This window comes from Canis lupus, chromosome 17 (genome assembly GCF_003254725.2).
Source record: "Canis lupus dingo isolate Sandy chromosome 17, ASM325472v2, whole genome shotgun sequence".
Classification (NCBI taxonomy): domain Eukaryota; kingdom Metazoa; phylum Chordata; class Mammalia; order Carnivora; family Canidae; genus Canis; species Canis lupus.
In genome coordinates this window covers 24,254,447-24,269,126 of record NC_064259.1, presented here as the reverse complement: position 1 = coordinate 24,269,126, position 14,680 = coordinate 24,254,447, and the positions used below count along the sequence as shown (strand labels likewise).

The window sequence follows — 14,680 nt, the reverse complement described above, 5'->3', positions numbered from 1 at the left end:
TGTGTCTATGCACATGTGTGTATGCACATGCACAGATATGTGACCAAATGATCCAAAAGCAATGGACCAAAATTACAATAGTGTTTGTTTATGGGCAGTGGGATTATAGCAATTTTTGTCCTCTCTTCTATGTTTCTAAATTTCCCCCAGTTCACATATATAACTTCCATAGGCAAGAAAAAAGTTATAACCCACAATAACATATGAAGATAAAATTTATGTAGTTATATTAAACACACTAATTTGAAAATGTGCAAGCAAGTTAGACTCAGAACTTAAAGAGTGTTCTAAAACATTCTCCTTGGACTTAAAATTCTCAAGTTTCAAGTTAACTATGGTAACTAAAAACACCCTTGAAGTAACAAGACACTTAGTTGAAGACCATGATTTATTCTAGATCAAAACTACCTGTATAATCCTGTTTCAAAAAAATTTTTTTTTTCTTGAAAGCTTCCGGATCTTTTTTCTGTATTTGGCAAACAGTCTAGCTTTTAAAAGTTGGTTTTAAAATATAAATACCATTTTAACTTTAAAAACATGCGATTGTATCATGTAATGGTGAGTACTCTGAACCCTGAAAATATGCCATTAGGTGTTAAGTTCATCATGTAAAAAAAAAACACTTAAGAAAAAAATAAGAATGAAAAAGATTTTAATAAGTTTATATATTTTACAGGCTCTAAAGACCTAATATATAAACATTTTAGCATTAATATACCATAAAGTATCAGCAATCCCAGAGCTCTTTTTCCTATTAGTTTTTAATTACTAAAAACTTCCAAAGCTGCCATTCTTTTGTGTCTGCTTTGGCATTCACAAATATCAATCCATCTATCATCTCAGTAAATTATTTTCTATTATATAGTTATATTTCAACCCCCAAATTTAAGTATTATACATTCTAAAGTATTGTAAGATTTAAATGCAAGTATCTATACATTATAACTTCCTAATGGTAGTTTAGCTCTGGGAATCAATTAATTTATAACTTACAATATATTTTCAAGCTTAAACAATATGTAATCATATTATCCTCAATATTATCCTCTGTGATCCAACTACTTTTAGAATCTTAAGTATAAAAATCAAACCTATATAGTAAGCATTATTTTAGTACATAAAACTATCAAGTAAAAATTGCCATGATTCATTCAGTTCTGTTCCATCAGTAACAGAGAAGAGCTCTTTCTTGGTATCAATGGTAAATGTTTCTCAAAATACCTGAATTTCCCTCAGTAGCACAGTATGGCTTATTCACCCATTCACTTAAAATAGTTGTATAGTTTGTGTTTTTCATCTTGAACTCTTTGTAGGTACTGAGTTCCATAAATTAGCATGTTCTCCCCCTCTGCAGCCCTTCTCAGTACCTCTTAGTTGCCTTAATCTCATATTGAGGATTTGGAAGACAAGTTCAGTGTTAGCCCTCCATACTATTTGTGATTTTTAGAATTCAGCTCTACTCTGCTTCAAGCTGTCTTCTCTTGTACAGCATTGACCTTTATCCACCAGATCCTTCTCAAATTCTGCTGTATGTTTCTTGAAGTAACCAGGGGATTAACAGTTTTAAAATTTTGCTCTTTTGACTTGGATTCCACAGAACTGCTTCCTGTCCAAGCTTACCCCACCCTGCCAATATTCAATCACAACACTTCTTCAATCTGTCTTAAATCCCAGACTGCAACAGGCAGCTTCATCTGCAAAAATGACCTATGCTTTAAAAAAGTGTGAGAACCACTGATTTCTCACACTTTCTCACACAGTAAGGATAAAAGACTGTATTTGTTTTTAATCTTTTAAACAATTCCTTGAGATTCACTGGCATTCTTGGCCTATGCATGTAGTTTAATTTCTGGGAAGGCAGAAAAGTCCAAAATATGTCCTCCTGTGTTCCCCTCCACAACTCAGTGGTGGTTGAATTTTCTTGAGGACAGGACAAAGTCTTTCCTGCTTAATTAGAGATAAAGCTTTAAAATACCCAGAGAAAGCCAACATATTAATTTAAAACAAAAGATGAAATCGGTTACTATTATATCCTTTTCTTATAAAAAAAATTGAGAAAAAAAGCATAATGAATATGTCTCTTGAAAGAGGACAGAATATATAGAACAGGAAGGGGACTTTAAAATTAGGTTTTGTCCTTCTTAAGATTTCACTGGCTGTTTTGTTTTGTTTTGTTGTGGTTCCATAAAAATAATTAAAAATTCTATAAAAGTAAAAGGCTGATATCTAAAATATATAGTGCACCTTAAAAATACAAAGCACGAGGAGGGCAAGTATGAATAATGACCTCTTGGAGTTGTCCATCATAAATTCTATGGCCTGGAAACCAGGGGTTCTAGGTTCTGATATGCTACTGATCACTGAGTGAATGACCTTAGTGGTGGGCCATTAATCTTACTGGTGTTCAATTATTTCATCTGAAGAATAGAAGTTTAGACTAAGTGATTTCTAAGTTTCTTCATGTTTTAAAATTCTGTGATCCAATCCCAGGCTACCTACCTGTGAGATCAGTCCCTTCAGGGAATATGAGGAGTTGGAGTGGTTCACGGATATCACAAAAATAATCAATCATGTCTTCAAAATGGCTCTTGTCATCCTTCCATTTCCTATGAATGAAGATATACGCAGCAGCCTGCATGGCCCAACCTAGAATCAATTTAACAACAAGCATTTACATATAATTTTATTGCTGATAAAAATAAATATTGAATATTTCAATTTTTATCATAAATCATTTACTATCTTAATAGGCAGCTTATGACATACCTTAAGTTCATCACTGATCTTGTGTTAAAAATGCATAGACCAGAGAATATTTTAAAGGAATTTGCTAAATTCATGGGTTTGCAAAATCCTCAAAAACCTTTGTTCAAGTCAAATCTAGCTATTAAAATAGCAAGGAAAAAAACTTCCCTAATATTTATCAGTAACTCCTCTAAAGTTTTAATAATCCCAACCAGACATTTCAAGCAAGCTATTCACAAAAGATACACAACATGTTATCAGGCTTACAAAACAGTAAGATCCTTGTTCTCAAATCATGTATACAAGCATTCCCTTCAATATTTCCCCTTCTGTATTACTCAACCTCTAAATTCAGCTGCTATTTTCAATTGTAGCCACTTCTTTAGATTTTTTATTTATTTAAGAGGGAGAGGGAGCATGCACATGAGCAGAGGAGAAGGGCAGAGATAGAAGGCGAAGCAGGCTCAGCAGGGAGCCTGACGTGAGACTTGATCCCAGGAACCCAGGATCATGACCTGAGCCAAAGGCTTAAGCAACTGAGTCACCCAAGCACCCTAGATTTTATTTAAAAGGGAAAAGTATAATGCATACTGAACACATTAGCCAGAATACATACTGTGATCACATTCCCTTTATATTTAGGGCAGATCAACCTTACTACTAAAGAGGTAGTAGCCTTAGATGAGCCATGTTTACCTAACCAGCCATCCCTCCCTGGCCAGAAATGACTAGAACTACTGTGGTAAAGTTGATTTAAGGCAGCCAATCTACAGTCCGTTCAACAGTCTATGAACCAGGAAACACTTGGCCCAAACACAATAACTACCATGGCCAATCAAATGTTATCAGAAATTTTACAGGACCATGGAGAAAATATAAACAATATAAACACAAATGGATGGACAAAAGAAAAAAGCATATATTATGATAGCGACAGTTGAAGGAAGACAAAAACAGTACACTGCAGTAAAGAGCTAAAAATTCTGTTGCTGAGATGCCTACAGTTGATTTTAATCCAGAACAGATGACAGCTTTAGTCTCCGCAAGGGCTGGCCAGTCTATGGATCCACCTCTTGGATATCCACAAGAGTCCATCTCCCTTATGGTCAAGTGTATCTTTATTTCAACTAGAGGGAAATAGTGGTAGTTCCTTGTAAACAGAGAACACAACTAAAACAATAGCTAACATTATTTGGTAAACACAATGGTACCCTAGGAATACATAAAATTATCATTAAATTATTTGCTAATGGTTTTAAAAAATTATAAGCCTATCTGGTTTGAATAAGTCCAAACTAGAATACTGTAGTCTACAAATATAAATTAATGTATACCCAACAATTGACTTCAGGATAGGTCTTGCTGCTATACATCCAATTACTACTCACCACTGTCAGTCACATCCATCAGTACTAGATTTGATCCCACACTTAGCCTTCCTACCTGTCCCTCCTCCTTCACTGAGGACACCTAGGCCTACAGTGTAGTATTTTTTGACAGTGTAGCTCTGGAGTGAGAGTGCCTGGGTTAGAATCATACCTTTGCCAGAAAGCAGCTGTTCAGTCTTTGTCCCTCACTGACCCCAAATGTAAAAATGAGCATAATACTGTGATAGCATTTACCTGACAAGGATTGTTGTAAGAAATAAGATTGCTTAGCACAATGTGTCAATAAACAATAACTATTCTCATTACTGAGATTAAGAAGTTATAGTAATACTATATGAAGGAAAATAAAAATGTAACCAAAAAAGTTCCCATTCACCTTAGCCAAACAAAAATGTACAAAAATAAACAACCTGTACAGTCACATAAAGACAACTAAAGAACTGGGAGGAAATGCTGAGAAACATGTTTCTGAACTTTGACCCACATATTAATGATCTCCAAATTTATAATTTATTAGTTTCATGTAATTATAATAAAAATTCCTATGGCATGAATGTGTGTGAGAATTTGAATGAGAGCAGGAAAGACATCATTAAACAGTAAATGTATTACAAAGCAACAATGATTAAACCAGAACAATGCACCTACAAAAAAAGACAACTGGAAAAGAATGTAAGACCTAAAAAGAAAAGCCCTTGAATATGTTAAAATTTTGGCATAGGATATTGACACAATTTCATATCACAAGGTAAAGCATAAGTTGGAGTTTTCTTTTTTAAACATATTTTAAAAGATTTATTTATTTGAGAGAGGGAGGGAGAGAGAATCCCAAGCAGACTCCCTGCTGAATGTGGAGCTGGTGCAAGACTTGATCCCACAACCTTGAGATCATGACTTTTGAGCCAAAATCAAGACTCAGAAATTTAACCAACTGAGCCACCCAGGCATTCCTTTTTTAAACTTTTTTTATTAATGTATAACTTACAGTAAAGTGTGCAGATATTAAGTGTGTATATGTAGAGCTTAATGATATGTGGCCACCATCCAGAGTAAGGTGTTGAACATTTCCAGCATCCCCGAATATTCCCATTTGCCCCTCGGCCAGTTACCACTGTACCACCCCCCAACCAAGGAAACCATTATTTTGACCTCTTTTACCATAAAGCATGTAAATGAAATCACACTGTAGGTATTCTTTTGTCTTTGGCTCCTTCTGCTCAGTTTTGAGCCAATGAGATTCATCCATGTAGTTACAGGTAGCAGTATTTTCTCTGTATTGCTGTACAACAGTCAGTTACATGAATATACCACAACTTATACTCTTGATGGAGATATTTCTTAGCTATTAGGAAGAAAGTTAGTATGGATATTTTTCTATCTTTTTTTGAACATAAGCACCCAGCTTCCGAGTGAATACTAGGGAGGGAAGTGGCTATATCACAGGATTTATATGTATGCCCAGCCTTAGTAGGCAGCATGTTTTTTGAAGCAATTATACCAACTGACACTTCTACCAGCAACATATAAGCATTCTAATTGATTTATCTATGCCTAGCCAACATTAGCTCTTAGTGGGTCTTTTAATTTTAGCCATTCTAGTCCAGGTATAATAGTGTGAGTTTGCATTTCTCTTTTGATTATCAATGTTGATTGAGAGCCTTTTCACATGCAAAGTAGCCATCAATGTCTTTTTTTTTGTTAAGTGTCTTTCCAAACTTTTTGCACACACAGAAAATTATAGGTTTCAAAGATATAATATGCCAAATATCATCTCTCAATGTTACTTGAATTTTCTCTCCCTTACTGGTGTCTTATTATGAACCTAACAACTAATACTAATGAGGCCCAATTTACAAATCTTGTCCTTATGGCTGATGCTTTTTGTGTCTCACTTAAGAAATTTTTGTCTACTCCAGAGTTGTGAAGATATTATTCTATGTATTCTTCTAGTAACTTTATTGTTTTGACTTTCATGTTTTGGTTTATAATTCATTTCAAATTAATTTTTGTGTATCGTGTGAGGTAGAGGTTAAAGATCTTGTTTTCCATATGGATATTCAATTGCCAAGTATTGAAAGGACCACAAGATCATTTAATTTGAGTAATAAAATATTTAAAAAGCATTACACAATAAATGAAAACATACTGCTGTAAAAAAATGTCAAACAAAAAAATGTCAAACAATACAAAAGTATGTAGATTCAAACAAGAAAATACTACTTTATTACCACATCCATCAACTGCAGGCCCAACAATCATAACTTCTGTTTATAACCACAGTTAACAGTTGGATGTGAATTGATCCACATTTTAAAAATCCATTACATACACGATTGGGATCTTAAAAAACTTAACATGGTACCTCTATACTGCTCTGTGATTTGTTTTCATTTAACGAATCTATACATATGGATCTACTTCATTTTTTTGATACCTGCATTGTATTCTCTACTAGTGCTTCTCAAACCTGTTTTAATTTCTGAACCATTACTAACGGTTGTGTAAAATGCAATAAAATGAATTACTAGAACAGCAATCACACACTTAGAAGTTATAACAATGTCATAACACTCCAACCGTTCCCAAGTACTCTTCCCTGCTTATGTCCTTATCCCAAGGTGAAGCAGTAACAGTTTGCTAACTGCACTGTTACAGGAATGACTATTAACAGGTAGCACTGTTTTGTACAGATATATCATGACCTACTCAATCTGAGAACCTGTCTTTACTAGAAAGGTTTACTCCCTTCACAATTTATTAGGGGAACTGTTTTGTTTTGTTTTTACTGACATAACTATTTATGTTTCATGTTTGTTAGACTTGAGGATTTCTTGTCCACCTTTTCCCCTTTTTTGTCTTTAGTTGAAATTATTAAGTTTTCTCTGCCCCCTTCTTTTGTTCTCTAATGCAGAGGTCAACAAACTATGGACAAAACTCAGCCCACTGGCTTTGAATGGCCCACAAGTCAAGAAGAATATTTTTTAATTTATGAAAATTATATGAAATTCAAATTTCATGTTTATAAACGAAGTTTGATTGGAGCTCAGCCACACCTATCTGTTTACAGAGACTGTCTATGGCTGCTTTCATGCTGCAGTGGCAGAGTGGAACAGGGGCAGGAAAGAGAACAGTATTGCCCACAAAGCTTAAAATATTTACTGCCTAGCCCTTTATGGAGCAGTCTACTAACTCCTATTCCAGGGGTTTGGAAACTGTATACTCTATTTTGTTCTTTTAATGGTCATCCTTAAAATTTTTTTCAGCTTTCCATTTTTGACAAACTTCTATAATTATATCAGCATGAGTTAAACTGTAATCCCCTCCCCAAAAAAGTATGCTTTCCTCTTGTCCTGTTTTCAAAATTTATATAAACCATCCAAAAGTTCCCTAAAGTTGCTATTATTATTACTAACACAGTACTTATGCTTCACAGAAACTATTCTAGTTGCTTAGACTCAACTCTAAGTTCACCAGCTTCCTTGCTTGTCACCATTTCTTTTATCTTATGTCCTCTATTAGTCCACATGAAGGAATTTCTTTCAAAATATGTTTGAGTCTTTGCATTCCTAAAATGTATATATTTGTTCTCAAATTTTGAGGGCTAGTTTGGCTAAAACAAATCTTGAAATTCCAAATCATTTTCCCTTGAGGATTTCAAAGCTATTTTTCCATGGTCTTCCATCATCTAATATGGCTGCTAAGACATCTGACATCAATCTGATCTGTGTAGATAACCTAATCTCTTTCCCCTCTGGAAGCTTTCATGGTTTTCTCTTTACTTTTGGTTTCATGGAATGTTCCCCATGTGAGTCTAGGTATGGGATTTTTTCATTAATTCTGCTCAGCAGTTGCTACATTCTTCCAATGTGAGTCATCTTTAACACTGGGTATATTCCTTCCATTAGTTAAGAAAATATATTCTCTTCATTCTAACTTTCTGTCTGAACTTATGTTAGCTAGTTGTTAACTTCTGGATTTGTCCTCTCATACTTTTCATCTCCTTTCAATTGACATTGGGCTCAAGGAAAATCCACTGGTTTGATCATCCACCTCACTAATCTGATTCTCAGTCTATTAACTGAGTTTATTTCAGCAATGAAATTTAAAATTTCATTAAATTTTTAATTTAAAATTAAAATTTTAATTTTTAGAACTTACAACTGGTTCTATTTTAAAAGATTTGTTTATTTCAGAGAAAGAGCACACATGTCTGTGCATGTGAGGAGGGGAGGAGCAGAGGGAGAGAGAATCTCATGACCCACCCTCCCCCCACACTGTTGAGTGCCAAGCCCAATGTGGGGCTCCATCTCGCATCCTGAGATCATGACCTGAGCCAACATCAAGAGTCAGACATTCAACTGAGTCACATAGGCGTCCCCAATTGGATCTTTTTATAGCAGCCAATTGTTGTGGACAAACAAAACATATAAGCCATGACAAATACAAAGAGTAACAATTTTAATAAAAATGTTTACTGAAGGATATGCCTGATCCTATTCTAAGCATTTTTCATTAAGTCAATTATTCAAGAACCTTATGAATTAGGTAAAATTATTATCCTATTTAATAATGGATGAGGAAAACTGAGGTACACTAAGACTCAAAGAACTAATCAGCAGTAAAAACCAGTTTCAGAGACAAGCAGTCTGGCTCCAATGCTAATGTTTTTAACCAGTGCACTAAACAGCCTCTCTGCAATATAGACTTGAATCTCTCTAAAGATAGTAGGTAAACATAGTTTAAGTTCTCCTAGGAGAATTATATATTCCTTGGAGGTTAAACTTTCCATTTTTTAATATTAGACTCCCTTTAAAGTGGTACATTCTCCACAAATATTAATTCTGGATTGTCTTCATATGCATAAAGAATGTTCTAGACTGGGACGCCTGGGTGGCTCAGCAGTTGAGCATCTACCATCAGCTCAAGGCGTCATCCTGGGTCTGGGGATCGAGTCCCACATCAGGCTCCTACGAGGAGCTTGCTTCTCCCTCTGCCTATGTCTCTGCCTCTCTCTCCATCTCTCATGAATAAATAAATAAAATCTTAAAAAAAAAAGAAAGATTCTAGACTCAATAGTACTGATAGGTAGAAGATATTTCTTCATTCCAAGTGAGAACATCTGTTGCTCCCCTGGGGGAAGAGAGCTAGAGTAACAAGACCTGTGGGGCTGTGCCATGAAACTTTTTCCAACAGTCTGTATGTTTCAGAAATTCCAGAAAGGGAAGTAAAATGACTGCATCAGTCTAGCTCTTGGACCTTCCTCTGAAGATGATTTTTCCCCTTTGTGCCTTTGTCTTCTCATATCTATTTATACATCACTTACGCTTCTGAATCTTTTCTACTTCCTTGAGCTTAAATGTTTTTCTCCCTTTCATAAAAATCACAGGAACACCTTGTGAATTTCTTCTTCCATGTCACTGCCATCAATGCAATACTCTGTGTTTAGCATAATACTCAGAGTTTTATTAACATTCTAGAGATCCTCAAACATACATTTTGGGGACATTTATTTCATATCTCTATGACTAGATAAATAACCATGCAACTGATCATATCCTCTGAAATTTGTCTATTTTATTTGTCTTTTTCATACTTTTCCATTGGAGGACATTCCATCTATCAATTTCTGAATTTCTTAGACAAGGGCTAGGAGCCTGGCAGGTTTATAAAGACAGATTCTGTGGATGCTGGCATGGCTCTGTTACCACTGTCTCCTTTCTAAAACCTCACTAAAGTTATCAGCATTGCCTTCTTCTCAAAGCAGACAGGAGTAATCCCTGAGCATACACTATTATTGCAAACTACCACATAATTTTAGAATCTGGTTTTCCTTGGCTTAAATTCTCTTTTATCAAGTTTTTGAATTCTCTAAAAAGGAAAAAAAAAAAACCTAATTGAGTGTATTTTTAACATTATGCATTCTTTCTAATAAAAAAAAAAAAGTAAGCTCTTCAGACACCTGAGTGGTATACTCAGTTAAGTGTCTGACTCTTGGTGATGGCTCAGGTCTGATCTCAGGGTTATGAGATGGAGGTCACCAGAGGTGGGCTCCATCTGTGCTCAGCAATAAGACTGCTTGAGTTTTTTTTTTTTTTCCTCTCTCTCTCCCCTTCTGTCCCTCCCCTGCCCCTAATAAAATCCAAAAAAAAAAAAAGGAAGCTCTTTACACAATTTTTTCTCTTTTTTCATTTTAGTGTAGATGGATATAGTTAAGAGAATCATGAAAATATCTGTGCTACTCACCTAGTGCTCTAAAGACCGGACTTCATTGCTTCTCAGCCTTTTGGCTAAGATCAAGTGTAAAGACTGAACTTCAAAGATAAATTAATCTGATGTATCACTGTTGTCCATGTATTCATTAATTCATTATGGTATCTACCATAGAACTATAAATGCGAAACCAGAAACCAAATGCAATTTGAAGAGACAAATTGTTCTCTTTATTTTATTTTCAATCCTGAATAGAGGGTATGGATGCAATCAAGGAAATGCTATCCATAGGCCTCTACTAAATGAGAAAGAGTGATATAAACAGATGCAAATTTTTGTATAAACTTAAATCACAGCAATCATGAGCAAATACTGTATTTACCGAGGGTGTAGCTATGCATAACAATAATTTACATATAAATCCAGAACAAGTAATTATTTCCCAAAATTTCAACCTTGGTCACGGTGCTAAACACTATACAAAGTTAGGGAAGCCCTATCTTCTTTGAACTCAACATTTTATATTAGGTAATGTGGTCTACATCCCTCTTCTAAGCTGATTAACTTCCAAGATAAAAGCCACCCTCACTGCAAATTTCATAGACTCCACAAAGAGATTATCATACCTACCTGTAAAGAGCAGAAAGTCCTGCTTGACACTGAAGAAATACTATTTACTGGTGGCTTTTGTTGGCAAGATAAGGCTTCCTGGTTATAAATTTTAGGTTCACAATATTGTGGGACTAAAATGTGTCTTTCATATTGTACAAGATTTGCCATTTAAGAATTTTTTAGATGAACTGCCATCTAAGAAATCTATTCCTATGGAAAATGAATTTCTATGCTAAATACATTACTAGTTCTGTACACTGAGAGAGCCTGTAGCAACTAGCATGTGGTGGGCAAAATAATGTCCCCCCCAAAAAGAGGTCTACATCCTAATTCCCAGAACTGTGTACGTGACATAGCATAAGAGAATCAACTGAATTTAAGGCAGAAGATGACCCTAAATTAGCCTACAGGGTCTAATTATAATCACAGAGGTCCTTAAAAGAAGAAAAAAGAAGCAGAAAAAGACTCATGTTAAAGCAAAAGGGATTCAACCAGTCATTTCTGGCTTTAAAGGTGTAGGAAGGGGACCAGGAGCGAAGGACCAAGTATTCAATTGAAGCTGAAAAAAGTCCAGGAAATATATTCTATACAGAGCCTACAGAAAGAAACCAGTCCTGTCAATGCCTTGATTTTAGCCCAATGGGTGCCACCTCAGACTTCTGAACTCCAGAACTTCAAGATGATGTGTACTGTTTAAGCCACTCTGTTCATGATATAAGCACTAATAGGAAACTACTGCAGAGTATCATCAGTGCCAAGATCTTAGTTTCTAACATCATTAAGAAACATAACTAGGATTCCTTACAGAAATGTTGAGTCTAGGGAGGGGGCAAGGAACATATAAGAATCTTATACCACTAGAAAGTTAAAAGGGGGCGGGGGGAGATGGAGGCCCAAAAGGACACAAGAGCCAACCTGCAAGATATCCCACTGGCAAAGGTCATACAATGTTGTCAACAAAATAAATCATACTGAATCATAACCCAAAGAAAAAAATATCAACAACTTCATATTGGTATTTATAAATAAATAAGAAGGGACAAATCTTCTTTACAGAATTACAAATAAAATATGCAGATACATCTCACTCCAGGAAGTAAAGTTTAGTACCCCCTCCACAGCCCTTGTATATGGGCTGTTGTTAGTGAATAAAAAATATGTAAAAAGTAAAAATAGCAACTTCATAATGGAGAAACTTGGCAGGCACCACCTTAAACCAAATGATTACAGTTAACATCACCAGTGATAAGCCATATTGATACCATGGACCTCTCTGAGGAGATGAGAGGAGCACTTCATCTCTGTGGTGCCTTTCCCTAAAACCCATAACCCCATCTGATCATGGGAAAATATACAAACTCAAATTGAAGAACAGTCTATAAAATATTCAACCAGTGCTCTTCAAAAGCACCAAAATAAGGACAGACTGCTACAGAATGAGACTAAAGAAACATGGTGAATAAAAATCCTCAGTTGGATTCTGGAACAGAAAAAGGGCATCTGAAATCTGAATAAGGCAGGTCGTTAATCATATTGTACCCATGTTAATCTCTTGTTTGGACACACATCCCACAGAATCTGGGTGAAGAAAATACAAATTTTTTTTTAGGTATGAGTAAAATTTTTTAAAATATTTTTTTTATTGGAGTTCAATCTGCCTATATAGCCTAACACCCAGTGCTCATCCCACCAAGTGCTCCCCTCAGTGCCCATCACCCAGTCACCCCAACCCCCCACCCACCTCACTTTCCACTACCTCTGTACTGTCTTTGCAATTTTTTTATCAATCTAAAATTATTCCACATAAAAAGGTATTTAACAATCAACTATTTGTTGATCCAAACTTTTGCTTGATTTTTAAAAAATATATAAATAATGGCCACTTAGCATTCTTTTTTTTTTTTTTTTTCCCCACTTAGCATTCTAAACTCGAAGACCTTAATATTCTTACCTGGATTCACTTACTATACCATAAATAGTTAAAGATTATCAGTAAAAACACTTCTAAGATATGGTTTTGGCATTATTTTTATTGTGGAAGAACATTTCTAATTCTTGGCTTCATCATATGTCCCTGCCTGGTGTTCATTACACAATAGTATAACACTCAGAAATATCTGACTTCAAGCACAAAGAAAATATTTTCTATATGATTTATGATAAACAAGAAAAAAGCATTTTTTAAACTCTTCTAATGATGACATATACAATAAATCTAACAGCCAATTCATTTTTTCCTCAGTATCACAATGTTGCCTTTTTCTGTAAAAAACAACTCATCCCACCATTTTCCATTGAGAGATACCTCATTTAGCCACAAGTGAAAGGGCAACTGAAGGCACTGGAGTCAAATTATCTATTAATATTAAGGTTAAGAAACAAACTATAGGGTACACTGAGTGCATCTCTCCTATCTTTCTACTATTATAAAGTACCCTTTTCAAAGTTGGCTCAAACGGATCACAGAAACATTTTGTTTGTGCTTCTCCACTAAATGCAAAACAGACACAAAACCCTAAAGCTCCCCCCCCCCGCCCCTCCCAAATTCTTTTACTGTTCTCTTCTAAAAACCACCCTGTCATAAAAGCATTTTTTTAGGTAATTTTTAGAGTCTACTTATTAATTTAAGCAAAGGAATTTCTTCATTTTCAGTAGATGTAGGGGTACTAAAAGGCCTAGAATCAAAATACACTTCCATAGCTTACATTTAAGATGCCAAGCAGCCTGAAGCAACACAAATCTGACCAGAATATCAGAGGTGGTGCACATCAATGAGATATGCAATTTAGGTAATCAATTGTATTAACTTCAGTAAGTGACTGAGTGAACAATTTATCCCACCCAAAGAAACTGTAAACTTCCATGGAGTACAGGGCTTGAGTTTTGTTAAGAAGTCAGCTAACAAACTCAAAACAAAAGCTTCACTTAAATTAGATCTCAATGCAATCCTAAAAAATTACTCAGTTCTCAGTGTAATCCTAGAAAGAAGTATAATCCTAGTATATAGTGCCTGGCACATGACTTAACTGAATTGAACCTTTGTTCCCAATGGGTTTCCCTCCCTCCCCAACGACGACAACAAAAAAGCATCAAAACTGATCTCAGCCGAGCAACTCTGGCAACTGAAACTATAAAATCAACAATTACAAGAACTTATTTTGCAACTAGCAAAATAGCAAAGATGAAAATGATTTTCGTTTTATATCTGAAAATACACAGATATGAATGTGATATCTAGCCACAGAACTAAGATACATTTAACATACTCTATTTCATTTGATGGTTTTCATAAAGATCTTGATTCATGATAAGTATTTAATATAATTTACTGAATGAGTAAATCAATCATTGGATACTTTTCTTTAAGAGCTTGGTGAAATGGGGAAAGCAGAGTTTTGGCTATAAATAACAGAATACTAATCTGGAAGTCATATAAACAATCTGGATTTATGTTTCTCACATAAAATAAAGCTGGCCTCAAGGCTGGTTCAGAGGCCAGGCTCTCACATTCTATTCCGCCATCCTCTTGGACGCAAGACAGTGCAGCAGCTCCAAGTATGATGTGCTCTAACAATAATGTCCCAAGGAAGAAAGGGGCAGCTCCATCCTCCCTTCATCAACTCTTGCCCTTTTTGATGAAGGAGGAAATTTTCTCCAGAGTCTCCTGACTCTCTCCCTTTTGTCTTGAGACTGGTTATTAGGAGGCAGAGAAAGCCAGTATCAGG

The 14,680-nt window shown here is 35.3% G+C and overlaps 1 protein-coding gene across 5 annotated transcripts in view; it reads right to left on the bottom strand.

The window, feature by feature from the left end:
• Positions 1–14,680, bottom strand: part of LCLAT1 (lysocardiolipin acyltransferase 1) — a 192,698-nt gene that overhangs the window by 78,673 nt on the left and 99,345 nt on the right. For all 5 annotated transcript variants that reach the window (XM_049095956.1, XM_049095955.1, XM_049095958.1 and 2 more), the window contains one exon: positions 2,500–2,646. In XM_049095956.1, the coding sequence (XP_048951913.1) occupies positions 2,500–2,646 (147 nt within the window). The remainder of the gene's footprint in view (positions 1–2,499; positions 2,647–14,680) is intronic.